The 27,215-nt window shown below is 49.7% G+C and overlaps 6 protein-coding genes across 6 annotated transcripts; 3 read left to right on the top strand and 3 right to left on the bottom strand.

Moving 5' to 3' along the window:
* Positions 1–38: 38 nt before the first annotated feature.
* Positions 39–11,731, bottom strand: BDV27DRAFT_166330 (uncharacterized protein; the record flags this gene model as incomplete). The annotated part of the gene is made up of 3 exons (XM_032074163.1): positions 39–1,015; positions 1,067–5,277; positions 5,334–11,731. The coding sequence occupies 3 exons, from the start codon at positions 11,729–11,731 to the stop codon at positions 39–41; spliced, it is 11,586 nt and encodes a 3,861-aa protein (XP_031925341.1).
* A 1,396-nt stretch (positions 11,732–13,127) lies between these two features.
* On the top strand, positions 13,128–14,370 carry BDV27DRAFT_166329 (isopenicillin N synthase family dioxygenase; the record flags this gene model as incomplete). The annotated part of the gene is made up of 3 exons (XM_032074162.1): positions 13,128–13,433; positions 13,489–13,557; positions 13,627–14,370. 3 exons carry the CDS (start codon positions 13,128–13,130, stop codon positions 14,368–14,370), a joined length of 1,119 nt encoding a protein of 372 aa, XP_031925340.1.
* Positions 14,371–18,071: 3,701 nt separating this feature from the next.
* On the top strand, positions 18,072–19,650 carry BDV27DRAFT_131790 (uncharacterized protein). Its single transcript, XM_032067713.1, has 2 exons — positions 18,072–18,159; positions 18,211–19,650. The coding sequence occupies exons 1-2, from the start codon at positions 18,108–18,110 to the stop codon at positions 19,590–19,592; spliced, it is 1,434 nt and encodes a 477-aa protein (XP_031925339.1). The 5' UTR covers positions 18,072–18,107; the 3' UTR covers positions 19,593–19,650.
* Positions 19,651–19,685: 35 nt separating this feature from the next.
* BDV27DRAFT_131789 (acyltransferase family protein) lies at positions 19,686–21,278 on the bottom strand. The gene has a single exon (XM_032067712.1). It carries the CDS (start codon positions 21,119–21,121, stop codon positions 19,775–19,777), a length of 1,347 nt encoding a protein of 448 aa, XP_031925338.1. The 5' UTR covers positions 21,122–21,278; the 3' UTR covers positions 19,686–19,774.
* Positions 21,279–22,240: 962 nt separating this feature from the next.
* On the top strand, positions 22,241–24,290 carry BDV27DRAFT_166327 (class I adenylate-forming enzyme family protein; the record flags this gene model as incomplete). Its single annotated transcript, XM_032074161.1, has 5 exons — positions 22,241–22,541; positions 22,620–23,392; positions 23,455–23,543; positions 23,597–23,721; positions 23,774–24,290. 5 exons carry the CDS (start codon positions 22,241–22,243, stop codon positions 24,202–24,204), a joined length of 1,719 nt encoding a protein of 572 aa, XP_031925337.1. The 3' UTR covers positions 24,205–24,290.
* A 264-nt stretch (positions 24,291–24,554) lies between these two features.
* Positions 24,555–26,252, bottom strand: BDV27DRAFT_166326 (glycoside hydrolase superfamily; the record flags this gene model as incomplete). The annotated part of the gene is made up of 5 exons (XM_032074160.1): positions 24,555–24,621; positions 24,697–24,790; positions 24,847–25,432; positions 25,480–25,717; positions 26,047–26,252. 5 exons carry the CDS (start codon positions 26,250–26,252, stop codon positions 24,555–24,557), a joined length of 1,191 nt encoding a protein of 396 aa, XP_031925336.1.
* Positions 26,253–27,215: the final 963 nt, after the last annotated feature.

Here is a 27,215-nt window from a genome sequence, read left to right as displayed (position 1 = left end):
TTCGTAGTCCCCATCCTCATCCCAAAATACCTTCTTTCTTACTGGTCCAGCTCCACACGTACCGTTTGACCCTCCGAGTTGACAATGACGTCCTGCGCAGCGATGAACCATGGGAATTTTGCTTCCCTTTTTGCTCTACCAAGCCAATACAGCATATGCAGAGAGTCCATGCGACTGGGTCCTCTAACAGCCCGCTCAACAGCTTCTGCTGCATTGGAGAGTTCGAATGTGGTGGAAATCATATGATTCTGGATTGACACTGTTGCTGATTGCTGCTCGTCAACGCTGGTTAATGCATGACCTACAATAGATGTAGCCAACTCTCCGAGTGGTAGAAGGGAGATCAGTCGACCCCAGCCTTGTGCCGTTGGAATGCAGTTAATCTGTCTCGCTATTGCAGAAAAGGTGGCGATTATATCCTGCGGAGGTGGTTGCACATTCGGCGCCTGCGTTAGCCGGTGGATGGTCACCAACGTGTTAGTCCTTTCGGCCGCCGCTGTTAGAATTTTCTCACTTGCCCACTTGGATGCGAGGTATCCATTACGGCCATCCGTCGGCGGGGAGTCATAGCTTTCAACTACCTTCTCCACTGCACCACTGGACAGGAAATGGATCGGGATGTTCCTGTGGCTGGCAAGGGTGACGACATTTTTGGTGCCTATCACGTTCGGACCACGAATGATGGGGTACGCGTCCCAAAATGACCGGTTGGCACCAGAGTGGATTATGACATGGGCGGTATCTGCCAGCGAAGCAAAGGTGCTTTCATTGAGCCCAAACATGGGTTCACTAAGGTCACCGTTCAGCGCGGTGAATTTAGGAGAGCCCGCAGGAAGAGGTCGGCCAATGCCTCTGCCCTCTGTACGGACCGCGACAGCATATACATGAGACACCGTAGGCTCTGCAAGGAGCTGCTGGAGAACGACGTGGCCTAGAAAGCCCGTGGCGCCAGTTAATACGACGACGATACCGTGATCTGTTGCTGGCCTCGCTGGTTCCTGATTGATGGACAGGTCTGGCAGCGATGTTTCCTCCATCCAATTGAGCTCGATAGTGGGGATCGCACTTTGTACAACCCCAGCCATGTCACCCAATGTGCTAGCTGAGAAAAGCTCGACTAACGGCACAGAGACCCGCAGGGCCTGCCGGATGAGCCCTTGGAGTTTGACCAACAAAACAGAGTTTCCTCCCACCAGGAAGAAGTCATCCTCGCGACCGACACCTGTGGTATCTAGTGCGGTCGATTCCAGAACCTGAGCCCAGAGTTCCCGGAGCATTGCTTCTGTCCCAGAGAGCTCCTCAACAGAGGGGTTGCTCGTGGATGCTTGTGGAAGTGGCATGGCACGAATAGCCTTTCTGTCTACCTTACCATGAATGGTAAGAGGGAAGTCATCAACTGGTATGAAGACGGAAGGGCACATATACTGTGGAAGGGGAAGCGTAGCTCGTAGTTGCTTCAGGAAGCTGTTGAGGCTTGAGGGTGCATCTCCCTGCGTACTCGGTGCAAGGACAACATGAGCTGTAAGCAGCTGGCTGTCCTCACCATGAATTGAGACGACCGCATTCGTCACCTTGCCCTCTGAGGCTTGGATAATACTATTTTCGATATCTTCGAGTTCAATACGTATACCACGGATCTTGACCTGTGTGTCTCCGTCTAGCCGGCCTTCGATCACTAGGGAGCCGTCACTCAGTAGGCGACCACGATCGAAAGTTCTGTAGGCCCTGGTCCAGCCAGACTGGTGGTATTCAGATGATACAAAGTTGTTCTCGATAAACTTCTCCGTAGTCAAGGCTTCACGATGAAGATATCCTAAGCACGGCCCGGCACCCCCGATCAAAATCTCGCCTGAGACGCCGGGGGGAACGAGCTGCATAGCCTCGTCGACAACATATGTGGTATAATTTGGCAACGAGAAGCCGACGGGAAAAATATCATCCGGGGTTGCACTAGGCTTGTGGTAGTCAATCTTCATTTTGTGAGAGGAAATAGTAACCTCTCCTGGGCCATACGAGTTGTATAGAGACAGATGGGGTAGTTCCAACGCTTGAAATCCCTGAGAGAGTGTAGTCGTAAGGTGCTCGCCACCCCCGAAAGCATGTCTCCAGCTGCTAGCTGTGCGCAGTGAGGCAGACCCATACCGCAGCCACATTGAATATTCTGCTGGAGTGGCTTTGGTATAAGTGATTTGTTCGTCGACAATCAACGTAGTAAGCGACACAGGATCACCGCGAATATCACGTGCGGCCACGATCACGCGGCCAGCAGTACATAGACCCGTTAATATCTGATCCAAGGAATGATTGAATGTCATGGCACCCTGTTGGAGTACTACCTCAGGCCCTAACTCCCAGCGCCGTGTGTATCCCTCAACCTGATTTCGGATACTAGCGTGTCGAAGCAGGATACCCTTAGGCTTGCCAGTCGACCCACTTGTGTAAAGCACAGCAGCAGGAGCATTTGGATCCGAGCTATCTTGAACGTTTGAGTGCAAGCTACTGTAGCCACATATCTCTGAAGTATTCAAGACCACCGCGCCAGGACAGTCAAGATCTCTAACGTCGGGGTCGGTTTCATCATTACAAAATATAGCCGTTGGTTGACAGTCATCGATGACTGTCCTAAGTCGACTGGGGGGGTTACGTAGGTCAAGTGGCACATAGACTGCATTGAGGCGCCAGATAGCAAGCATGCAACATACCCATTCCGCGGTGGGGTGTTGGAATACACAAACAAACGAACCTGGGCCGACGCCGACATCCCGCAATGCGAAGGCCAACGTGCGCACACGATCCATCATACCCCGATAGGTGAAGCTTCGGCCCTTGGTATCCACTACAGCGACAGTGTGGCTGGGCTGGGAGAAAGAGATTTCCTCAATCCTCCTTGAAACAGTAGAAGGCCATTGGGCCTTGTAAGTGGGGCCTTGGCCGACCTCAACAGCGCGGTCCAGATCTGAAGGGTGCCAAATGCGTGGAGCATTCACTTGAAGCTCAAGATCATCTGTGAACGCTTCCAGAAGGTTGATGTAACTGCGAGCAAGAACCTCACTTCCTTCTCTGGAGTAAAGTGCTTTCTGAGTCCGGAAGTGAATTGTCGCATCGCCTTGAGCAGACTCGGTGACGAGAAGCGTAAGATCATAGATTGTTCGTCCGACAGCCATCTTCGTACAGGATGAGGTTATGTCTCCAATTTTCACTTCTGCTCCAAGGCGAGGCTGCCAATCCATGAGGACTTGAAATAGTGGACTATGTGTGTTGCTCCGAGGGACTGCTAATTCGTCGAGGAGTTTATCGAAGGGCATACCAGAGTGGGCCAGCGCACCATAGCATGCCTCCCGAGTCCCCGCAAGAACCTCCATAAAATTATCAGGAAGTATCCGGAAACGTAGCGGCAGCAAGTTCAACAAAAATCCCACAGTGCTTTCGTTGTTAGGATCCAGTCGATTAGAATCAGCCACTCCAATGCAACAGTCCTGGGTCTTGGTAAGACGAGCCAGAAGAATCCTCAATACTGTTAGAGAGAAGTGAAATGGAGTGACTCTGTGCCTACGGCACTGAGATCGAATTTTATCCATGATGGTATTCGAGATACAGAACTGAAGCTCGTGCGTGTCATACTCCTTAAGAGGTGGACGAGAGCGAACTTTGGCCATTGGAAGAAGTGCAAGCGGTTCCGGCAGCGGATTCAGCTCCTTTTTCCAGTAGTCCGATTCTTTATGCAGCCTTCCCTGTTCATAGGAGATCCTCTGTGCCGCTGCAAAATCCGGATATTGGCGAGAAACCGATGGCAGGGAGACCTTCCTATATGCTTGGTCAAGCTCGTCAAGGAGGATGAGGCAGCTAGCACCATCCATGCACATATGAGGGTAGCCAATGATCAAGAATGTGCTGTCTGTCGCAGCAGTTCTGATCAAGCGGAATCGAATACATTCTCCCTTCTCAGTGTCATACGGATGGTCACAGATTCTGGTATACTGATCCAAAATCCCGGATTCGTCGTCAATATTACACACCTCCAACTTTACTGGAGAGGTCGGCAAGATGGCCTGGCATGCATTCTTCATCCCTGTTCCCTCACTCAAATAACACGTTCTCAGGGACTGGTGCCTTTGGCTGACAGTCTGGATAGCTGCCTGGAGATCCGTTTCACATGGTTGACCATCCATAGTAAAAAGGAGGGTGACATTGAATGCTGTCCGGTCTTCATAGTATCGTTGAAGAAACCAATAGCGAGATTGGGCATATGATAGGTGTTCTACTCGAGAATATTCTCCTTTGCTCAATGACATGTCACCCATACTGGATGCGGCACCTGAGCTTCCGGTGGTCGGTGAAGCAGAGCCGGAGATTTCGGAGCGCCCCTGTGCCCAAGAAACTGGTGAATCCCATTCATCTTGCTTCATTAGTTGGGCAAGCCACTCCTTAGCAGCATATTGGACTAATGAACCAATAGAAGCGTTATTAAGAAGGTTCATAATTGGCATGTCAACACCCAATTCGTTCACGAACCATGACCGAAGGCTGGTAGCAACCAATGAGTCCACCCCTAGCTCAAACAATACGGTATTGGCAAGAATAGGCTCTTCTTCCCTCAGTCGAAGGACCTTCCGAAGCTTTGCAGTAAACCTCTCCTGGATAATCTTCTGCAAGCTATCAATCTCCCGGTCACTCCTACTCAGCTCCTCTTCGAGGGTGAGGTCTTCCTCTCTGGACTGTCCATCCGCTGGCAGCGAAGAAGTACTCTTGGGACTTATTATAGGCCAAAGGATTGGGTTATGGGAGCAAGCAACGTCTGAACTTTCCATGCTCTGGCCAATAGCTGCCGCGGGGATCACATTTAAGGGACAATGCGAAGACACGCGGCCGGCAATGATTGCTTCTGCCAATACTTCACCAATGTCCTGTTTCGAAAGACCTATTTTCGCAAGAGAGTTGGAATGTATTATGCTGGCTACTAATCCCGTACTTCTTCTCTCATATGCAGTGTCGAATAAAAGGGCGTCACTCAGAAAAGTGGCATTTTGGCTTGCAAAACTAGCTGGCCACATATTTCGGGCGGAAAGAATGAAGAAGTCCAGTTCGCAATCATTGTATACTTCGCTGAGGATTCTGGCGCCGTGGACCTCAGGTAGTGATGTGTTTTGGGAGGCCGTATGTGGAGTAACATCAGGGTCAGGCGTCGTCATAACCCCACTCATAACACCTCCTATCTGGCCGATATCTTGAACTATAGTAGTTTTCACTGCAATGACCGACTCCTGATTGGTGATGTCCCTGTTTTGGCGTGTGTTAGTATCTAACCACTATTCAGCTCGTTGGTGGACACTTACATGCTCATGACGCTTACCTGGGCTCCTAGATGGGCCATTTCATGTATCCAAACCTGATCAAAACCAAAAGATGGATTTATGAGTACGACCTTTCTAGCACCCTTATGAATGAATAGTTCTGCTACAAGCTGAGCAGATGCCCCGTCTAGATTTATAATGAGATAAGCCAGCTCTGCAGAGAACACAAACTCAGAGCTAGCTTTCTGCACGATGGTTCGAACAGTGGAGGGGTTAGACCAATCCACCACGGCCGGTAGTCCTGTATCAGGTTTCAAATCAGCAAGCTGTTGGACGTTAATCACGCTGACCTCCAAGACTTTCGCGACAATCTTGCTCTCTGCCAGACCAAGAGCCAAGTGCAGAAAGTCTGCAGCTGTAGAATTGTTCGCTTCACGACTGTGCATGTATGGTTCAGAGGAGAAAAAGCTTCCGATTTCTGCCACAAAAGCACCCGGAGCTAGCGGTAGGTCTGAGCGAGAGAATATGCCCCCGGTCTCCTCATCACACCTCAAGATCATCGATACGTTATCTGGAAGTAACTTGGCAAGAGCGCGATTGGGGCTCAATGGATGGATATAATGATCAGAAGTGGCAGATTCGGGACTACCAGTCGTGAACAGCAATGACACACTTTGTGTATGCGCATAGGCTACTAACAGCTCCCGAAGAGTGTTGCAAGGCTCGTGGACGACTAGAGTGCTGTTCGAGCCGGCGAGGCGGACTGCTGCTACAGCTGTCAGGGCCAGAATCACCGCCATCAGGGGCTTGGCCCCGTCTTGTGCAATACACTCGAAGGGATGGACCCAGCAAGACGGAACTGAAACAACCGAAGAAGATTCGTCCGAAAGACAAATAACAGAGGACCGCCCATTGAGCACCTTGCCAGCCACAAGGTACAAACATTCATGACCGACCTTGATTGCCGACTGCGAGGAAAATGCTACTTGGATGCGGGTCTTTTGGGGTTCCTCCTGCATTGCCGGCTGTATGACCAAGTGCTGATCGCCCGGATTGGAAACCAGGCGGACTCCAGACTTTGATAGCTCAACGTCTTGGTATGTGGTTTGTTGATCCGCAGACGCCCGTTGGTTCATTGATTCACTATGCCTGATCCTGGGGATGTAGACCACCCCACCCTCCAATAGCAAATGGGGCTCATTGCTCCATACATGTGTTGGGAATTGATGATCATTAGTAAGGGGATTGTTAGTTAGCCGGAGAAGCGCGGTTGCAAGGCTACACGCGGTGGTCTGGGTGTCATGGCTCATTTCAAGACATTGCAGGCGAAGTTGTTGCTTCTGCGATGCGAGACTTCGCAACGCAGCAGTAAAGCTTCCTTCGTTCCATATACTGGACCTAGTGCCTCGTTTCACGCAAAGGATATTGTCACTTACGTTCACCATATGATGGAGCGCATTGTATTGATCTTCGTCGAGGTCTTCAGACCATGCGGTGTCCAAACCACACAAGTAAAGGACATTCAACCTGGTGTGGCCTACCACGCGTAATGCTTTCAGCTCCGGAACCTTGAATAAGGTGCCGAATCTTGGGGTCAGAATTGCTTCTAGCCCCTGCAAAAGGCTCGCGGTTTCTGGAGTATTGCCCCCGATGATATAAATGTCACGGTCATCTGGGGCTGCATCAGCTCTCATCAATGGGTCTCGGAGGGCAAGGACTGTATCATCCACGGCCTGAGACACTACCAAAGAGTATGGTTGCAAAGACTTGTCCACGGTGGGGGTGATTGTATCGATCCCGGAGAAGCCACTATCCTGAAGGGCAGAGTGCCACCTGTTGGGTGTACATATTTCCTCTCTTCCAAGACCCACGGAAGGTGCAAGGAGCATCGGATGGAGTACAGATGGATTTGTCTCCTGGATAGCCAACAAATAACCACCTGGTTTCAAGAGGCGACGAAGGTTCAACAATGCTTGGTCACGGGAGATAGTAGGGCAGAGTACACTGGGGACTAGAACCACATCGTACGAATGCTCCGTGTAGCCTTGATCCGCTGGACGTTGGGAAATATCAAGGTGCATCATCCGATGCTCATGTTGGTTGCCCACGTCACTATATCTCTTCGCGCAGTAATTGGGTGGCTGCGTACGTGTATAAGCCTTGAAGGCAAGGCCCATACCAGCAAAAGAATCGTCTGCCTCTGCGTACCCTCCGCCTCCCACCTCAAGAATATTCAGATGTGGATATCGGAAGCAGATCTGCTTGAGCACATCCCGCATGCCAAACCTGAGCTCAAGAACGTCAGCAGAATGTCTTTGCCACTCATCGAAACGAATGCTTGATCTATCTATCTCGCCCTGCTGCTGGACTGCCTTAACGAGGTCTTTGCCAGCCGCATGCAGAATGTCATAGGTCCTACAGCTTGACCCTTCGGGCGCCAGCGCTTCAACCTGTTCGATTGTATCAAGCATCCACTCCTTACGGCAGACCGGATGACCTCCCGAGCTCGTCTGCTCTAGCACATTATCGATCCAATTCAATAGCCCTATGGTCTGGGCACCCATGTGAATGCGTTTATGTTGTGGGACGAGCTTGGCCGCATGGGCCATGTAGCAGAGGGCAATCCGCTCGTGCGTCTCTGGGTCCTGATCCTTCACCCTTGTGCGCAGGTCTGTGCTCTCCGCGGAGGCATGTGGGTTCAAACGGCCCCAGGCGACTTCTGAAAATAATTTGTGACTGCCTGCATCCGGGTCCATAGCTGGCACAAGACTAACACCCTCTAGCTGCAGAATCCCTTGTCCCCCCTTTGCGAAGAGATCAACGTCACCTTCTATTTCATAGCTAGTGGCATTGCTTAAGATACTGTCGAATGTCACTTGATCCCCAAGTGTGCCCGAGTGGAGTAACATGGGATTTAGAGCAATCCGCCTAATCTTACTCGGCACAAAAGGACCTGATAATGGCCTTGGACCATGTGCGTCTGCAGCTGCGAGAAGAGTTTGAATTGAAGCATCAAGCGCGGCTCCATGTTGAACTTGAGTTTTCGGGCACGTCTGCTCCAGGCTCCTTAAGAATCCGCGAGTATGAGGGACATTATACTGCAGCTTGGAAATCACCTTGAGCTCTTCAGAGACTTCATATCCAACCCTGGCGAGTGTTGAATAAAATGGAGCAGCATCCGTTAACGTCAGGCTGCCATCATCAAAGGGTTGAGAGGGTAGCAGCGTTGGGGACTCATCTCCTTTATGGAGGGATGCCTTACCTGAGGCACAACGCCGCATAGAGCCTTCAAATTCAATAAAACAGGCGAAGGCCAGATGGATGAGCTTCTTATCGTCAGCCAATACGTCAACCGTGAACAATGTTTCGAAGCTCTGCTCCATTTGACCATCTAGCACAGCAGTGTGCAGTAATGCAACGTCAGAAATTTCGACGAAGCGGAATGGTTGGGCGTTTGTAATAACCGTTACAGCGTTCCACAACATGGCCACATATGCGCTCATGGGAAAAATGATGTGAGACTGAAAACGGTGTCGATCAATCCACGGGATATCCTCGTGGCGCAGGTGGTTACGCCAACGCCACTCACCTTCACCTGTATCTGGACAAAGAATTCCCAAAAGCTCATCTGGCTTATCTTTACGATTAAGCGCAGCATCCGTTAGACGCGACACACCCCAATATGCCTCCCGATGATCAAATGGGTAAGATGGGAGGGACTTCAGGAGCTGTGGCTCACGGGTGCTACCACAAAGTCTAGTGTATTCCTCCAGGTGAATGGAGTCCGGTCCTAGGTGCTCCCAGCACGTCCCTATCATAGTTGCCACCGATAGCATGTCATCTGAGCCACGTTTGAGCATGCTCGTATAGGGTATCTCGGCACCTAGTAAGCTATGCTGGAAAGGCCCCTTCAAAGCTGGATGCGGGCCAATCTCGATGGCAAGGTCAAATATCGTATCGCTGGTTACTGCAACCACGGCCTGATTGAACCTAACTGGGCTGACCAAGTTTTCATTCCAGTATTCCGAGTAGAGTAGCTCTCGAGTATCCTGACCCATTATGCGGCCGTCAAATACGCTAGAGAACCATTTGGTGGCAGGATTCTTCCGAGTCGACGTGATGCCACAATCCTCCAGCGCTTTCTTATATTTGGTTGAGCAAGCCAGCATATGATCTGAGTGATACGCAGTGTCCACCTTGAGCGCCCTGCAGAATTTTCCCTCATCCTGTATCACGCTGCACAGCTCGTGGATTGCATCAGCATCTCCTGAAAGTGTTACACTACTCGGAGAATTATAGGCGGCAATAGTCACTCGACCTGCCCACTTTGGCTCTCTGCACAGAGTTTCCGCTTCGTCGTGGGACAGGTCAGCGGCTGCCATGGCACCTGCCTGGCCGCTGTTGCTCCGTGCCAGTCGCGAAAATACGCCCCTGAAGTAAGCGATGCGAATTGCATCAGAGGCCGTGATGAAACCGGCTGCATAGGCGGCAGCTATCTCACCAGATGAATGCCCTATAACAGCTGAGAGCTCTATTCCTAGAGCCGATAGAATCTTGATCAATATTATTTGGACGGCTGTGCATAAGGGTTGCGACACGGTGGCCTGGTTTATCCGTGATGTGTCAGGCCACAATGAGAGCTCATGCATCAACGAAAAGCCTGTTTGGCGATAATGCTCTGGTAGCTCGTCCAAGGATATCTGCATTTCATTCATCCAGGCACCTGCATCAGGGCATGCTCTGATAACCTCAATCCCCATCCTTGCCCATTGTGCTCCCTGACCAGTGAATATGCCGAGGATACGTTTTGGACCACAGCTTGGGTTTCTCATGATAGTTGCAGGGGTTCCAGGTTGCCGGGAGTATATTTCTTGTCGTATGGCATCTTTTAATTTTGCGCCTGATGATGCAGAGCACCATAGTCGGTGGCCGAGCAGACTCCTTCGAGCGAACAGTGACCACGCCAAATCCGTTAAGTCAATGTCGGGATTATCATCAAGAAAGGCACAATAGCGATCCAGTAGTTGCCTCAAAGCCCACTCAGAGCTTGCTGAAAACACAAAGGGAAGAATGACCCGTGATCCCTTGGAAGGCTGGCTCGGTGGTCCCGCATCGTAACTTTCCAAAATGATATGGGCATTAGTACCACCGAAGCCAAATGAATTAACTGATGCACGCCTAGGGACTCCTGGTGAAAGGGTCGGCCATGGGAGAACTTCGGTTGGCACTCGCAGTGAGCCTACATAAGGAGAAATATCAGGATTAAGGTTCTGAAAGTGCATATTTGGGCTGATGGTGGCGTTTTCGATGCACAGGGACGCTTTAAGTAAACCAGCCAGGCCTGCTGCTCCTTCTGTGTGGCCGATGATTGTCTTTACGGATCCAACCAACAATGCACTACCTTGCTGGGTAGCTGTAGTACTCGGCCCAAAAAAGGCATCATGAATCGCCCTAGCTTCCTGTGGATCTCCAGCACGTGTCCCAGTACCATGAGCTTCGAAGTATTGGCACCGATCCTCGGGGCGGTTCTGAGGGTCTAATCCGGCGTCCGCATATGTTTTCATTATCAATTCTTTCTGTGCCTCCGGAGATGGCATGGTAATACCCGGAGTTCTTCCATCTTGGTTCACATTCGTTGCTCGCACCACGCATTCGATGTGATCGCCATCCCGGATTGCATCGCTTAGCCGCTTCATCACCACAGCCGCCACGCCTTCACCCCGAGCGTATCCGTCTGCATTGGCATCCCACATGCGACTATGACCAGTGGGACTCAGCATGTTAAGGCTTGACTCGCTGAGGAAGACATTAGGGGCCAGGATCAAGTTTGTCCCAGCCGCAACAGCAACGCGGCAATCCCTGTCTGCCAATGCCCTTGCCGCCAAGTGTACCGCTACCAGACTCGAGGAACATGCCGTATCAACTGTGATTGACGGCCCGCGGAGGTTGAAGAAGTATGAGATTCGGTTTGCCACGATGGCTTGTGAAGTTCCTGTCGCAGCGTATCGGGGAAGGGTATCCAAGTCCCGGAATACCATGCTTCGATAGTCATCACACATGACGCCGCAAAAAACCCCAGTAGACGATCCTGATAAATCCTCCAGGCGACATCCGGCAGTCTCAAGGCCTTCATACACTGTTTCTAATAGCAGTCTCTGTTGGGGGTCGATACTCTCAGCTTCGGTTCTCGAGATGTTGAAGAAGGGTGCATCGAATCGGTCTATTGGTTCGTCAAGAAAGTAGGATTTGGCGGCATTGGTTCTTCCAGGGCGTCTTGGATCCTCGTGGTAGAAGGCATCTGCATTGAACCGTCCTGAAGGTGGCCCAGAAGAGAGATCCCGAGGCTCGAGTAGAAGGTCCCATAGTCGCGCTGTGGTACAAGAACCCCCAGGGAATCTACAGCTCCGGCCAACAATAGCAATTGGTTCTGCTTTAGCCATCGTGACTGTGGCTCCAATTCAGATAGAAGTTTCTTTTTTTAGCAAAAAAAAAAAAAGAAAAAGAAAAAGAAAAACCCCCGGCTTAGGCTTTGATACTCTGCTAACAAACTCAGGTTATATATATGAATAACTTTCTATAAATATATATATTTTGTTCGTCCTCACGGCTAAATAAGTACGGTTATCGTGTCTACGTAGCCGCCGTGGTTCAGACAAAATAAATAACAAAAGTTCATTATTGGATAAATCCCAGCGTCACCTTTCCCGAATACTAGCAAGATCCTATCACTCCTCTGGTTAGTCCTTGTCTGAACACTGTACAGCGTGTAGTTGCGCGCTACAGCTAGTCATAGCTTAGTTAGTATGAAGATCTCCCTTTGTCATGCTTGGCATTAAGCTGATCTTCCACAATCCTTGCAGACCGTGGCTGGCTGACCCGGGCTGCACTTCCCCCCTTGCTTCAAGGAACAGAAACAGCAGTCGAGAGGCCCAGAGCACCGACTGACCGCATTCAAGAGGCTGTCGTCAAGAATATTAATGGCTGCCAGTAGGGCCAGCAGATGAATCGCCAAGTTGGCCAAGACGGCGATGCAGAATGGAATGAATGTCAGGTTATCTCGGGAAACTCTCGCTGGAAGAGTAGCAATGTTTGATATCCAGTACGCGTTTGTCTCCTCTTCAGCCTAGGCTCACACCATTGCATCGGGTCATTGTTAGGTGGGCTTACAAGATGGTTGACGCCATTGGACGGCTGGCCCAACGATCGAGCTTTCGATGGTATATATTTAGATATCTACGTTCTGGTATCTAGGCTATAGTCATATGGATATTCACCTCCATCACTGTAAGGTAAAGGATTATAACCCAAATAGTCAATCCCATGCCTATTTCGTGAACCTTGGCTATAGGTTTCCGCATTCCCCAACAAACCCTAGCCATAGTGCTTCGGAATGAGCGGTCAAATTCAACATCCGACATCACCCGTAGGTAAGATTTTTGACGCAATCGTGAGACACCTTGATGCTAGATGCAATACAGTTCACCCACATGCGTGGTTGTCACGGTATCCTTCTCTTGCCCCTTTATCAACTTCCCTTACGACATGAACTACTAGATTAGGAAATGAATGTCAAGAAAGTATGTCCAGCGGTATGAATACCACAAACCGGGCCATCCAAGCGTGGACTTCGTCGCCTTGCATCTTGTAAAATGTGGTTCAACAGCTGAAGGGTGAAACATTTTAGCGCTCCAAGCATGCTGGCCGGGACACCCTGCGGCTGAGGCAGTCATTGGTATGTGTTGGCACAGTATTTACATGTACTATAGATGGATTCCTATCGGGATATCTAAAGAATATTGAAGCAATTGTGTGATCTACCCAAGAAAAAGTGAAAAAATGGCCGTGAATTTTACTCAAATCCCAACCATTGATTTGGCCCAGGCGCAGTCTCTCGCTACAAAGCCCTCGTTCCTGTCAGATCTCCGAGATGCTGTTGTGAAAGTCGGATTCTTCTACCTGAAGAATCACGGCGTCCCAGACAATGTCGAGCGGGATTTCGTAGAGCAATCTATCAAATTCTTCGATCTGCCCTTGAAAAAGCGCCTGGAAGTTGAGATGCTGCATAGCAAGCATTTCCTTGGTTATGTTCGCGAGCAAAACGAGAAAACAGCTCAGCGGACTGATTACCGCGAGACATTCAATGTATGCGTAATTTTCCGTCTTTGGTAGAAATGGCACGACTAATGACGTCCTCCAGCTTGGGATGGATCTGGCTGCTCCAGGGGACGAAGAGCCCGCGTATCGCAATATGGGCGGTCCCAATCTTGTGCGCATATCTTCCTCCCGCGACTTTTGTGATGGTCCATAACTAATTCAGGTGGGCGATATAATCAAGTGGCCGAACGAGACTGCGATTCCGGGATTCCGGAAAGCAATGGAGAATTACATGAAGCACATCCAGACGCTGGGTGACAACTTCAAAGTCCTAGTAGCGGAAGCGTTGGACCTAGAGCCAACAGCCTTTCTCCGCTTCTTTGACGACCAACCACAAGATAGACTGAAGCTCGCCAAGTACCCTGTGCCATCCTCCATTGCAGACAGTGGGCCATTAGACTCCTTTCAGGGAATCGGACCGCACAAGGACAGCAGTTTCTTAACCTTCCTTCTGCAGGGAACTCCCCACAAGGGCCTCGAGGTTCAGAATAAATCAGGGGAATGGATACCTGCTCCCCCGATCCCTGGAACCTTGGTCGTGAACATCGGTCGCATGTTTGAGGCCCTGACCGGTGGTGTGGTGACAGCCACTACACATCGAGTCAGTCTGGAAGAGAGCAACTTCGTGGCTCGCAATGGCCGACATTTGGGTCCGCGGTTCTCGTTTCCCATGTTCCAGCTTCTGGCCCTGGACCTAACGCGAGACCAGATGACCCTGGATATGCCACCCCATGTAGTAAGCCTCGCCAAGCAGATCAAGGTCATGTCAGACGCAGAGAAATTCTTCGAGGAAATGTTCCGGGATTGTGCTGGCAGCGGCCTTTTCATGGCTCGTGTCATCAAGCACGAAGACGTGGCGCGCAAATGGTATCCTGATGTGTTAGATAATGTCCTGAAGGCGCAAAAGGCGGAGCTTGGTCATTAAAACCACGGTAATATCATTGTATGAGGCCATGCACGTGTATGAAGTTAGCTTCCTATGCTACATTCTTATCGCTCGGCGCTTTGCTCAACTATATCCATCCATGTTTAAAGAGTACGAGTAGGCATCAAGTAATGCAAGTTGCTTAGATCTCAATCATAACATAGTAAAACTCAATGTCTAAGGATGTCCCACATACTACTAGGTACTGCTCGGTAATCAATACTCCAGTATACTACGCTAATATATAAGTGACCTCCGAGCTATTCCCAAGTTCGTCCTAAGTCCTTAGCATCACTAAAAAGGATGAGATTGGCTATCAAGCTACTTTTGAAGACATAGCTAGATAGCTCACAGTACAGGGAAAGAGATATGACTACGATATATGTAGAGAATTTAATCTGGGTTGTAAAAGGTCCTGGGCCTAGATTATGACGAGCTGCACTATAAAGAACATTGTAAAAACCTGGTAGGGACCTTTTGAGCTTGTTACTTACATATTTATATAACTATCCTAGAGAGCTCAGGTGCAAGTTCCTTGATATCATTGGTAGCCAGAATTATGATAATATGCCTTCTTACTATGTTCTACTTTAAACTGTGCTTGTGTTGTCATGGAACTCTCAAACATATATTTGTCTTAGAGCTCTAGGTTACATCATTTTGAACACTGATCTTGTAGTTGATTCTGCGTATAACTTTGTATATACCCTTACTCCTAATAACTGTGAGATAGAAGGACTAGGCCACCACGAGATCTCACCCACAATGAAAACAATCCTTTGTATGTAAATTACATAGCTTTTATCAAAAGCTCAACCTTTTATAAGGAACCTATATTCTTCACCTTTTCCAAGCTGGACATTTTGGTTGGACGGATAGAGCTATTCAAATATCTGTAGCGAAAGATACCTTCATTGAATGATACGGACTGCTTCGTTCATTCTTGCGGAGACCTTGCGCTGACATCTTGCAGCATCATGTGGGTCCTCAGCAAGCGGGCCGCAAAAGTTACCTAGTAAATCTGTCGAGTGAAATACAGACTTAAGTCTGCCCCAAGTTTTGTATATAAGACGTGATACTATAACATCATACCTTGGTATTCAGGTGTCGACTGGACCATACCACCAGGTGCAACACTCGGTCTTTTGACCTCGGCAATCAGGTAGACAGCCTGAGAGGGCGGTCGTCTCACACAACCTTCGGGCGTGGGGTATCCTGATCTTGTGTTGGTGATTCATTGATTTGGTGGACAGGTCGCGACGGCAGACTTTGGGAGTCGATCTCTTTTGAGGAACGGAAACACATTGTAGAAGTGATAGTGGGCAAGAGGTGATGAGAGTGTACTGTTGCTGTTTCGAAACTTGCTTTACTTTGCTATAGTAGGCACCAGTCAAATTCTCTTTTCAAGATATTGAAGGGATGTCACTTGTCAATGAGGGCAGTATTTTGTTCAGGATTGCAGATATAGATCGGAATAGTATATGCCGGGTGCGTTTATATAGATTACTTCCAAAACTTCGCTCTACGTCGTCTGGCCATTCGAGGATCCAGTGTCTTTCTATTTAAATCGTCGGCCAGTCGAATTGTGCACAATGACTTGCCAAGCCACCATTTTGAGTGCTCAGAAATAGGGCCAAAGGCAAGCATTAGTCTTGGCAATACAGCCTATGCCACTAATATGTACACCTTGCTGGATTAGGAGCAACTAACGCGAGGGAGGGCGCAACCCAATGTCAAGGAATAGCCTTGTCACGCCTATACACGTGTAGCAGAACAGAGGCTTCTATGTCCGACCCGATTTCGCACGAAAACTACTTATCTAAAGGGAGCCTTTAACATAGTCACATGTCCGATCGCCATCTCTCCAGATCGGAGAACCTGAGCTTGGCATGGGGTCGCGGTGTGATCCTCCACCGGAGATCCATAGACTTGGCGCTGTATCTTGGGATATCAGCCCATAGCACAGGTATCTGTGTTGTAGCGTACTCATGACCGCTTACAGAGAGTAGGCAGTCTTGAGATTCTCCCATTGGCCACATCTTCATTCCCAATTTTCAGTTGTTCGTTGTCAGAATAAACACTTCGTCACTTTTGATATAAGCATCCTTCTCAGCTGTAATTCGCTCCCGTCGCTATTTATAGAAGAAGGAATCCCTCTGGCACCGAGGCTGGTTAGAGCCTATTGCCGTTATTCATATACCTCCTTTTTTTTTTAAAAAAAAAAAAAAGAAATGTTATATAGCCCTTATACGATCGTTGGCAACTAGGAAATGTTTATAGTAAACCACCTATTCTACAGAGGCTTCCTTTTGCAGGTTAAAGTTAAAATAGAACATGCTTATATCTCCCTTTGATTATTTAGTATGTTGCGGTGGTATATTGGAGCAGCGTATAATGCGACCTACAAGGGGATTGAACATTGAACAAAGGGAACGAAAGAGGATTCGCAGCCCTAAGGGCACCCAACTGGCTGGGGAGTGTATGGGTAAATTGACAAAGCCCTTTGAGAACCTCCCAGCAGAACAATATCACGTCTAATCGCACGTTTCTACAACGGTTTCGCACCCCACGAGATATTCCATGCTTCGATGTCGAGACATACCGAGTCATGGTAGATGCCCAGGGACCCTTAAACAAAGCCCATTTTAGGATGTCTGTATTCTACGACTTTGAGGAGAAGGATGAGGAGCTACATTGACCGGGACAACTCACGATTTTTGTTCGTATGGAAACATGTCTGATGGATAGCAAGCTTGAGCAATATTTCATGGTTTCTGCAAGTCCCACGCTCGAAATAACTCGTTCTTTCTCCAATCACTAGCTCCTGAGATTCATTTGCTAACCATTCAATGTCGAACTGTAGGTTATGCTCTTCTCGTTTGTGGGGACACGGCAGGGGAGGATTTCCTTGCTCATTTTTGCGGCACCAAGCTAAAAGATTCGCAGGTCCAACATTTAACGCTTTCAGTCGTATGGTTCCAATGCTTGCTCCTATTTAGGATCTACATAACGAATGCGTTGAATCCAAATGGGAATCCCCCGTCCCATGTCAAACAAAAATAGATGATGCGAATGCCACAGAAGCATTCCGAATATAAGGACTAGGCGGGTCCCTCTTGGCGTCGGGATTTTGCTTTGCGTGGCTGGATCTCCGGACAATCGATTTGTCTGCCCATGTTAGCCGGGGTATCAGACCTCATGACTCGGATACGATTCAACAGACAAGACAAGTCTAGCTGAACAGAGTTGCATGCTGGCGAGCATGCAGAGCAGTGGAGATGTTTGAGAAAACCCCTGGTGCCTCCCCGCCTATTGGAGGAACCGCGAAACGGGTCGATGAGGGTTCGTATTCGGCAATTCTGGCCCACAGACCTAGGCAAACGAGCATTGGCAAATGTGTAGCCTGGCCAGAATTAGGTTCCTGCCGGATCACTGTGATTCTAAGTCGCCAATCATTTTAAGCTAGATATATGGCACCTGCAGTAGGGTGTCATTGCAGAGGATCTTTGGCATGATTTTCGGAACAAGACCAATAGACTTCCGTGATATGTCTCAAATATTCCATTGGAAGTGCATTATTGCCGTGAAGAGCTGAGCTGAGATTTTAGTCTTCTGGTTTCTCCTCTTTTACGGTTCCGATTGAGTTTATAAACGGAGCTCAGGTGCCGATATCCATTTTTTGTTTGTCTGGCCATTGTTCTTGCAATTGCATTTCGTCGTCTCAAGTACGCTTCAAGATGTTGTTCGCGGTAGCCCTCCTCTTCCTGAGAGCTGTCGCCGCCAACCCAGGTTTGTCCTGCCACTATCGTTTCCCCATCACAAGTGCTAAATCTTCGTCAGTCATACCGAGGGAGGATGGTAGTTCTACTCCCACTCCCACTCCCACGCCGACTACATCAAGCAGTATACGCCCATCCGGGCCATCCGATTCATGCGCCACTTCATCAACAAGTAGCCAGTGGTTAAGCGTATGCAATACCACTATATTCTGGCCAACATCAACCAACTACTATTACGGCCCAACCACCGGCCCCGAGGCATCCGCAGTCTCCTGCAACGCCGAATGGGTCGAATACGACGGACGCGCCAGCGGCCTGGAATCCCTCGGCGCCACGTCCACTTCCACCATCTACAGCACCTATACCACCAGCACCGGAGCTTGCAACACCCAAATCTGGGGCGAAGGCTGGGACGACCCTCACACGGGCCCAGCCACCACACTATGTGACGGGATCCCCCGCGCCCTTGGTCCCCGAGAGTACTCAACCACATACTGGCCAGGCACAGGGCCCTGCAGCTCATTCATAGCGACCGAAACCACTACGAGCCTCGTCTATCGCTCTCCATCACCAACCCCCAGTTGCTCGCTAAACACCCAAGACTGTATCCCCATCTGGCAAACCTACACCAGTCTCCAGGACGCCTATTACAGCTCCGTCACAACCTTAATCCCAGGCGACACCAACAGTCCCATCCGCCCCGGCAGCTGCCCATCCACAAAAAGGAACTACACCGAGCAAGACCCCTGCACAAACTGTCACTACCTCCCCGGAACCGCAACGCTCTTCTACTGGCCCGTAACCACCACCAACGGCGACCTCTGTCTGCAGAACGGAAGCACCGTCCCGGCCACCCCAACAGGCGAGGGCCCAAACACAGCCATCGTAAATGGAAACACCTTCGTCTCACCCAGTATCTACGTCTCCTTCACGAGCATCTACGCCCGTAGCAACCGACGCGCCCACCCCGGCGGTTCCTGCGGCGGCGAATACGAGGACGTGATTATCTCCGTCGATCCCACAGCTGTATCCTCCTATCGCAGCCACGTCAACGCCAAATACCCCACCATCGGGACCGCATACCCCTTCGAGTACGATGAGTTCCAGCCCCATGAGGTCGGGAACTACACCATGCCGCTGATACCCTGGGAGAAGTACCAGGGCGCCTCGCAGTGTCCGTTCCGCGGAGGGAATAAGTGCACCATGATTCGCGATGATTATATGCCCTGGATGGGCATTCCGGAGGGTGTGATGACGCAAATTGATCCGCGATGGACGGAATGTGATCGTGAATGGTATATTCCGCCTGTGAGCATGGTGCCTCTCGTTGGCAATCTGGAGTCATTGCCTACTGGGGTCGCGGAGGCAAGGATTCCCACGCCTACGCCGGCGGTTCCTGAGTCGGGGGTTGTTGCGCCTACGCCGGAGCCTACTTTGGGCTAGTTTTTTTTTTTGTTGCTGTCGACGATGTATATAGCGTTCCAGTAGTTATACATCTTCCTAATAGGGAACTCTCATGAGCAATACAGTATAATATCAAGAGAATGCCAATATATATTAAGTATCAAAATTGAAACATACAAATTACAAAACAAACCCCCCCCCAAAAAAAAAGGCCAGAAACCTCATGAAGTCAACCACTTCTCCACCCTCTTCGTCAACGCCACACACTTATTATCCACATAAATCGTATAATAATGCGCTGCATAAACCACTACTGTCCCTAGGATAATCCCTGAAGCCCACCACGCCACATGAAACGACATCGGATCGGTGGCAGCCGCCTCCACACTCCCAGGGTACGGAGTCCCGTTCCCGAGCAACCAGAGATAATTCCGCAACGGATCGCGCAACACATGGTAGGTAGCCTGATGCACCAAATACAGCGAGAAGGAGATCTTGCCGAGATACTGCACGGGCCGGGTGTTAAACGGGCGCTGCAGGAGTCGGGATTCGCCGATCGCGTAGACCAATAGGGCTGAGCCGACGGATTTCCAGCACCAGTGGATGACTTGCCAGTCGTCTCGCCATTTTGCCGGGTGGAAGACCGACAGCCATTGGTAGCCTGGGGTTAGCTTGCCGTCGTCTCCCAGGCAGAGGAGGTGGTAGCCTAGGAGGAACGAGAGGGTGGTGGTGATGCGAGCGAGGGTGAAGTTCTTGCGGTTTAAGATGCGTTCTTTCCAGTTGGAGCGCGAGAAAGGGAAGAGGGACAATTTCTCGTCGTCGTCGCCGTCGTTGTCGGTGGAGCCGTTTCCGTTTGCTGGGGTGGAAGTTGCTGCTGCTGCGGCTTTTTCGGCGAGCCAGAGGCCCCAGATGAAGCCGAAAGTGTCCCAGAGGCCATACCAAAGGAAATAGAGGGATAGGAGAGGTAGAAACCAGAGCCGGAGTTTCGGTCGCCAGGCGGATAGGGCGATAATGATGACGAAGACGACGTTGGATCCGCGGAATTCGACCGGCATGGTCCAGAGCTGACCGTTGAATCCTCCGTTGTATGCGAAGGCAATGATGTTCAGGCTATCGGTCATGTAGAGGAAAAGCCATTGGATATGGGCCCACGGTGCCTTCCAGGGCTCGAGACCCTTTAAGAGGTCCTCGTCGAAGGTCCAGTTGTAGAGATTAAAGAAAAAGAGCAATTGACTGATCGTCGCCATGACCAGAACCGGCAGGTAAATTCGGAAGGGTCTCCGCAGGACGGCAGAGGAGATGCGCGTATAATATTGCGGACTGGGTCGGGCTTTAAGAATATTAATGGAGATCGCATAGCCCGAGATCACCATGAATAGCGTCACCATCGCATGAGCGGAAAAGAGAATGCGGATGGGAGGCAGTTGAACGAAGCGACGATTTCCCTCCGGGGGATCTGCCCAGAAGGACACGAACGGGTGCCAGACCTCTCCCATGAAATAGTGATCGAATGCCACGATCGCGGCTGCGATGCCGCGGAGGCCGTCCAGCCATTTAGTGCGCTCCATGACGAAGAGAGGGGAAAAGGTTTCCCTCGCAGTGCGCTTAACGAGTGGTGTGTTTACTAGGAATCCTGAGCAAGCTTACATGGGCATATTTAAAAACGAGTGAATGATATTCGAACCGGGACTTAACAGGGTCCAAAGTTTCGAGCGAGGGGTTTAAATCTCAACGCAGTGAGGCTGAAAAAGAAGTCGATGACTGGGTCCAGGGGAAAGTCTGGGTTTAGTTCTCCTTATTTTTAGCCTCGCCCTCGGGTTTTTTTATGCGGTGGCCCCCAAAGGTTGCAGAATCAATCTCGTAATGGCACCAATAACGGCCAGTCCTGACGCGAAACTATCTTTCTAGGGTCCAATTCTAGAAAAATTGGGACTAATTTAAGATCACTACGGGTCTTATTGGTCATTTCACTGCCCCTGATTGCCCACTGCAAGAATTTCCGAATTTAGTGAAAATTAGGGCTAAGTGGCCCCTACAGCCAATGGTTTGTGATGCATCGTATCCACTGACTGCATATCTCGTATCGGTGATGGTCAGGCCTGCCGAACAATCGATGGGTCCTCCGAGAAGAACAATCAATGCCAAGTCCATAAGTGCCGAATGGCAGGACCATACGTACTAGACAATCTCTCCCCAGATTGATATGAGACAGCCAGGAATGCGGCTCTTGGGCGGATCTGCGATTTCAATGGATTTTTTCGTGGTTGAAGGATTGGATCCGCCCCACTATTAAGACACACAGCCAATCACAACCATGAGATCCCAGGTCTATTTGCTTCTCAGTCTTCATTACTTGTTCATCCAACTCGGAAAGGCCAGTTGAAGACGATCATAGCTCTCGAATCATTCTCTCCTATATGGAAGACGGTTATACTATCAACTCAGCTTGAACAATGTCTGTCGCATCGATGTGCAAGGGCGAAATTCCAATCGACAATCTTCACCCGATATGGTATATATTTTGAACATCATGGATCCATCCTCATGCATAAGAACATAATATCATGAAGACGCTAAGGAGGTGAGGTTACATTCCACCAACCCCAATCACATGAAATCCGAATAAAAGGGAAGGAATCTGTTCACCTTGTCCATTTCTCTCTTCCATTTTCAGAGGCTTTAAAAAAATGTCACTGCAAGTACCTCGAGAACCACTCCTTTCCCTCCTCTTCCAGGTATGGAAGAGCCATCCCACCAAGACAATTATCCGAGATCTCGCCGACGGATTTGAAACCACGGTGGAAAAGTTCTTGCACGATGTACTGATCATGCGGGAGCGGATTCTCGAGTCTCTTGACCCAGAAGTGAAAGATCGCCTCGGGAGCACCGATACAGACGTTTTCATTGGGGTTCTAGTTGGTCCAGGACATGAGTTTGCCGTCCTGGCCTTTGCTCTGTATAGTATTGGCGCAGTTATTGTTCCTTTGTGTAAGTCTTTTTTGCCGTGGATTTGCCGTCCAGCGACACGGGTTTATAGCCCTAATACTTATTATGTTAATGCATCAGCACCGGCGCTCCATCCAGAGGAAGGAAAATACTTCTTAGGGCTATGCAACGCGGCACGAATAATCACGGTGCCGACCACAAAGGGAAAAGCTCAAGCCATCTCCGACCTCGCCGGCATTCCAGCCCTCGATATCAACGTGACAGAGTCAGTTAAGCCCGCCACCCTTCACTTCTCACTGCAACCGGAAGGAGAGCCCCTGATCAACGCGGACAAGGGATTCGTGCTTCTCTACACGTCCGGGACCACCGGTACCCCAAAGGGGGTACTCCATTCCCGGCGAGGGGCCGAAAGCGCATATGTCAGCAGCATCCAATTGTTCGGCCTGAAGCCAAGTGACACCTGGGCACATTATTCTCCGGTCCATTGGGCTGCTGGGTGGCTATTCCTGTTTCACACTATCCTGGCCGGTGCGTGTCTTGAGTTTTGTAGTTCAGTGTTTAGTCCGGATTGGCTGTTGGAACGATGGGAAAAGAAGGCTGGACCAGAGGACGGCTTAACTGCTGTGTTCCTTGTTCCTTCAGGGCTTCAAGCAGTCGGTGAGAAACTGGATGCGGTTCGGAAGGAAGGCCCACCAGGACGGTATGACCGTATTCTTCAAGGACTGAGAGGAATGCGATTGATCATCTCTGGAGGTGCTAGGGTGACGCCGGAGTTGAGGGATGGGTGGATGGAGCTGCGAGGCGGCAAGCCATTGATGGTAGCATACGGGATGTCCGAGGTGTTGATGTTCGTTGTTGCGGGTGACTGGGATTCGGAAGTGAATCTCCCTATGGTAAGAGCATACGTCCTTTGACCATTATTTTTGGAGTCTGTTGGCTGACATGATGAAACTAGGATTGCTGTGGTCGGATCTGTCGCTACGTTGATCTGAAAATCAATGAGGCTGGGGAAGTCTGTATCAAATCACCGGCGAGATTTAAGAGGTGAGAGATCCAACCCTAGACATATTTCAAATGACTGACATCTCGCATCGAAGGTATATATCGGAGAATCCCACTGTAATGAACGGTATTTTCGATGCCAACGGCTACTGGAAAACCGGAGATATGGGTAAGCTGGAAGGAGATTTGCTTTACGTCTTTGGCCGGGCTTCTCAGGACAGTAAGTGGGACTTTATTATGCATACGAAATGTCTAGGAACTGACAATTGTAGTCGTTCGATTCGCCGGGTGGAAGATCCTCGCACCGGAGGTCGAAAGCGAGCTGGCTAAACACCCACTTGTAGCAGATGCCATCGTCCTTGGCGTCCAAGATACCGCTGCGGGCCAGCTCGTGGCTGCGCTCGTGGTCATAAATGAGGATGTTTCCAAAGAAAGTAGTCTGGATCTCTCAGAAGCGCGCAGGTGGTTGGCAGTCGAGAGAGGAATGAATGCATATAAACTGCCAACGATTATGCGACTGGCCAAAAAGAACCAGGAGTTGCCAATGACGCTATCGGGGAAATACATCAAGCGAAAGGTCCGAGATATCTTCTTCAGCCAAGAAGAACTACAGAGTGATCGGGTCGAGGTGCATGACCTTTCGACTCAAGAACCAGACATCGGCGACCGCCCATTTGACTGGGCGGGGATTCAAGCCAAATGAGAAACAGCTGGTGGCGTAAACATGTTTAAATAGCGGTCGATATATACATAGCATAGAGCGATGATAGTAAATACGGTGCAGAAAGCAAATTCCACAGCAGACGTTGGATGACTTTCATATGAGCTGATGAAATGTATAGCCGGGCGAGATGTTACTGCGATGTGCCACACCCGGTAATGTAACTCTTAGTAGAAAAGAGAATCAAGAAAGAAAAGAAATTAAAAAGAGAGAGAGAGAGAGAGAGAAAGAGAAGAGAAGGGAACAAGAGGACAGGCTCCATGGATAACATAAGGGAATTTTTCAATGACAGGACAAAGCTTTAGTCATACTCCTTTGCTCGTCATCCATATCTATCGCCCAGGCCATGAGCCCTCGTAATCCCTTTCTACTGGCGTAGTCAACCTTGATATTAAGGGTCTGGGGATCGTCATATCTATAGCATCATGGCCAGAACATTAATCAAAATCCCCACAAAGCTAAAGGTTCACTCACGAGACCCAATTGTCCCCGCCCCATGTGAGGTGCTGCACAGAGCCAGCCTGGTCAAACACTGGCTTTGCTCCGCCAGATATAATATCCTTAATCTCTGTTTAAGCCAATATAGTTAGGGTGGTGATCCTGGACTGGAACTTTGTCACATACCGCTGTAAGACAAATAGCCTGCGGTCTTGACGCACCGTCCCTCAGCTCCTGGACCGATGTATGGACAGCCGGGCTGTGTGCATCTTCCGCTTGCCAATTGGACGCTGCGACCGTAGAAAGCGATCCCCAGAACAAGTTTATTTGGTGCTACACCAGCCTGGAGATAATTATCCACCCCTTTGCTGACATCGGTCAAGTTTGTATGCCCGGCAGCCTTCTTGTCAGTCTCCCATGTGCCGTGGATATCATACGCCATGACGTTGATCCTGTCCACAGCTTCAGATGCTCCCTTGAGATCATAGTTCCGCAGGTAATAAGAAGCCAGTGGTGCCGCAAATGTCATAACGTATTTGCTGTGGAATACCTGTCGCATCTCCTGCAAAAGTTTCGTGAAATTCTCCTTGTCGGTTGGGCGGCCACCTCTCTCTTCGGCTCCGGGGTATTCCCAATCGATATCAACACCGTCAAAGCCGTACTGATTTAGAAAGCTGAGTAAGTTCGTGATGAAAGTTTGACGGTTAGCAGGCGAAGATACCATGGTAGTAAATACCTCCCGGTATGGGCCGGGGTCAGTATGTGTCCATCCCTAGGGGACTGTCAGCAAGGAGTATGGGCGTTGAAACGAAGTCATACCCCAAGAGCAACTAAAACCTTCAGATTTGGGTTCTTCTTTTTAACATCCGTGACCTGCTTGAATAGGGCTTCTTCGGTATCCGGCATGGGTAGGACTCTGTAGGTAATTGGGGCGATAAATCCAAATGAGAAGATGAGATGCGTAAGCAATTCCACGGGGATTTCTTCCGGCTTCATCGTAGCACAGGGCTTGCCCATGTTCCATCCCTGCCAGTAACCCGCGATAACCTTACCAGTACTGTCTCCTGGATGGCCTGGTGTTGGTTGAGACATAGGGAGAGTACTCGGCGGTGTACTGGGCACAGCTGTCGGTTGAGTAGTCGACTGGGAAATTAATGGGGAGCTTGACATGCTACATGGCCGCTTACTTGACGAAGCAGGGACTTGGGTGGTTTGCTGTTGGCCTTGCTGGGAAGGATCCGGCTGATAACCTGACATATCCTTTGGCAGGGCACAGTTTGATCGGCATCCTGTACCACAATGCTCACTAGTCGTACCGCAGAAGCCCCATTTACTATATCGTTAGGGTTAATCATATGAAGGACACGGAATAATTCCTGAACATACGAACAGCAGGCATTTCCAGGGCAGGTAACACCTGGTACAGCAGCGTCTGGACCACACTCAGCTACACTATGCCCGACAGAGCGACTAAAGTTAAGTTGATGACGCAGGGCTTTCTCGTGGATGTTATGTATAATAGGGTTGCCAGCAACCTCTAGTACTCCGGGGAGTACGAAGAAAGTAATCAGACACTGTAGAAGGAGTGACATGACCAAACAAGGGTTCTCTCAAAGGAATGTAAGAAGTGAATCTTTTCCCCCTAAGTCCCAGACCTTCGAAGGGCTTTGAAGAGGCAATCTCAGCGTTGGGGTAGACAGCGACTGATATCCCTTTTATACGCTTTAATCAATGAATCCACGCAGGCAGAATGTGTTCTGTACCACTATGCTTGTAATGTCATCCCTTCATTTCGGGCTGCTGATGAAACCCTATGAGCGTCCAGGGAGTGCGGTAGGACACGAGGGAAGGGATCTGTTTGGCTTAAATTTCAAAATCCGCCAAAGGAATGAGTATCTCGCATCGTTATTGAGCCAATAACCGTTGGTAATACCGTAAATGGCAATCGATCCTTGTGAGACTGTTGACTAGGCAGTTGGCATCGCGTCTAACCCACATACAGCGCTTTAGCACCGCGGATAATTGGATCTCTAGCGTCTTGTGGCTAGGGTAGGTACAGTCATCACATATACTACAACAGTCAAATGATCCATACAGGCGGAGTGAAAAAGATTGCAGGGCCAGCTGTGTAACAAAGAGATTGGCAGGGTCGTTGATAGTCCCAGACAAACAAAGAGATGATGTGATATGTATCTCTTTATTCGGTTGCACGAAACAGAGCCTCGCTAGGTACGTGCAACTAGAATTTACCCTCGGCAATTAGCTTATACCTTCCATATATATGATCAACGCCATCTTGTTCCGTATGACACATGCGGCGACAACCTTTCGATCGGGCTCCCTCCCTATGAAGTCGCATGGACCCGTCCCTGGAAATCCAGAGATTCTTCAACCCTCGAAACCCCGCAAAGTATGGTGATACGAGCGTGTTCAGGATGCACCAATCCTCATACAATCCATCAGCCGGTGGTGCATGGACTTCAGTGTATGCTTGAGTAACCGAAGGTGAGGGTCAGGTGTATAAGTCATTCATTCCTTTTGTCAAGGGGGAGAAG

The sequence above is a fragment of the Aspergillus caelatus genome (assembly GCF_009193585.1).
Source record: "Aspergillus caelatus strain CBS 763.97 unplaced genomic scaffold BDV27scaffold_147, whole genome shotgun sequence".
In the NCBI taxonomy this organism is placed as follows: domain Eukaryota; kingdom Fungi; phylum Ascomycota; class Eurotiomycetes; order Eurotiales; family Aspergillaceae; genus Aspergillus; species Aspergillus caelatus.
Note: the sequence above shows the minus strand (reverse complement) of the source record. Positions and strands in the feature narration are given on the sequence as shown.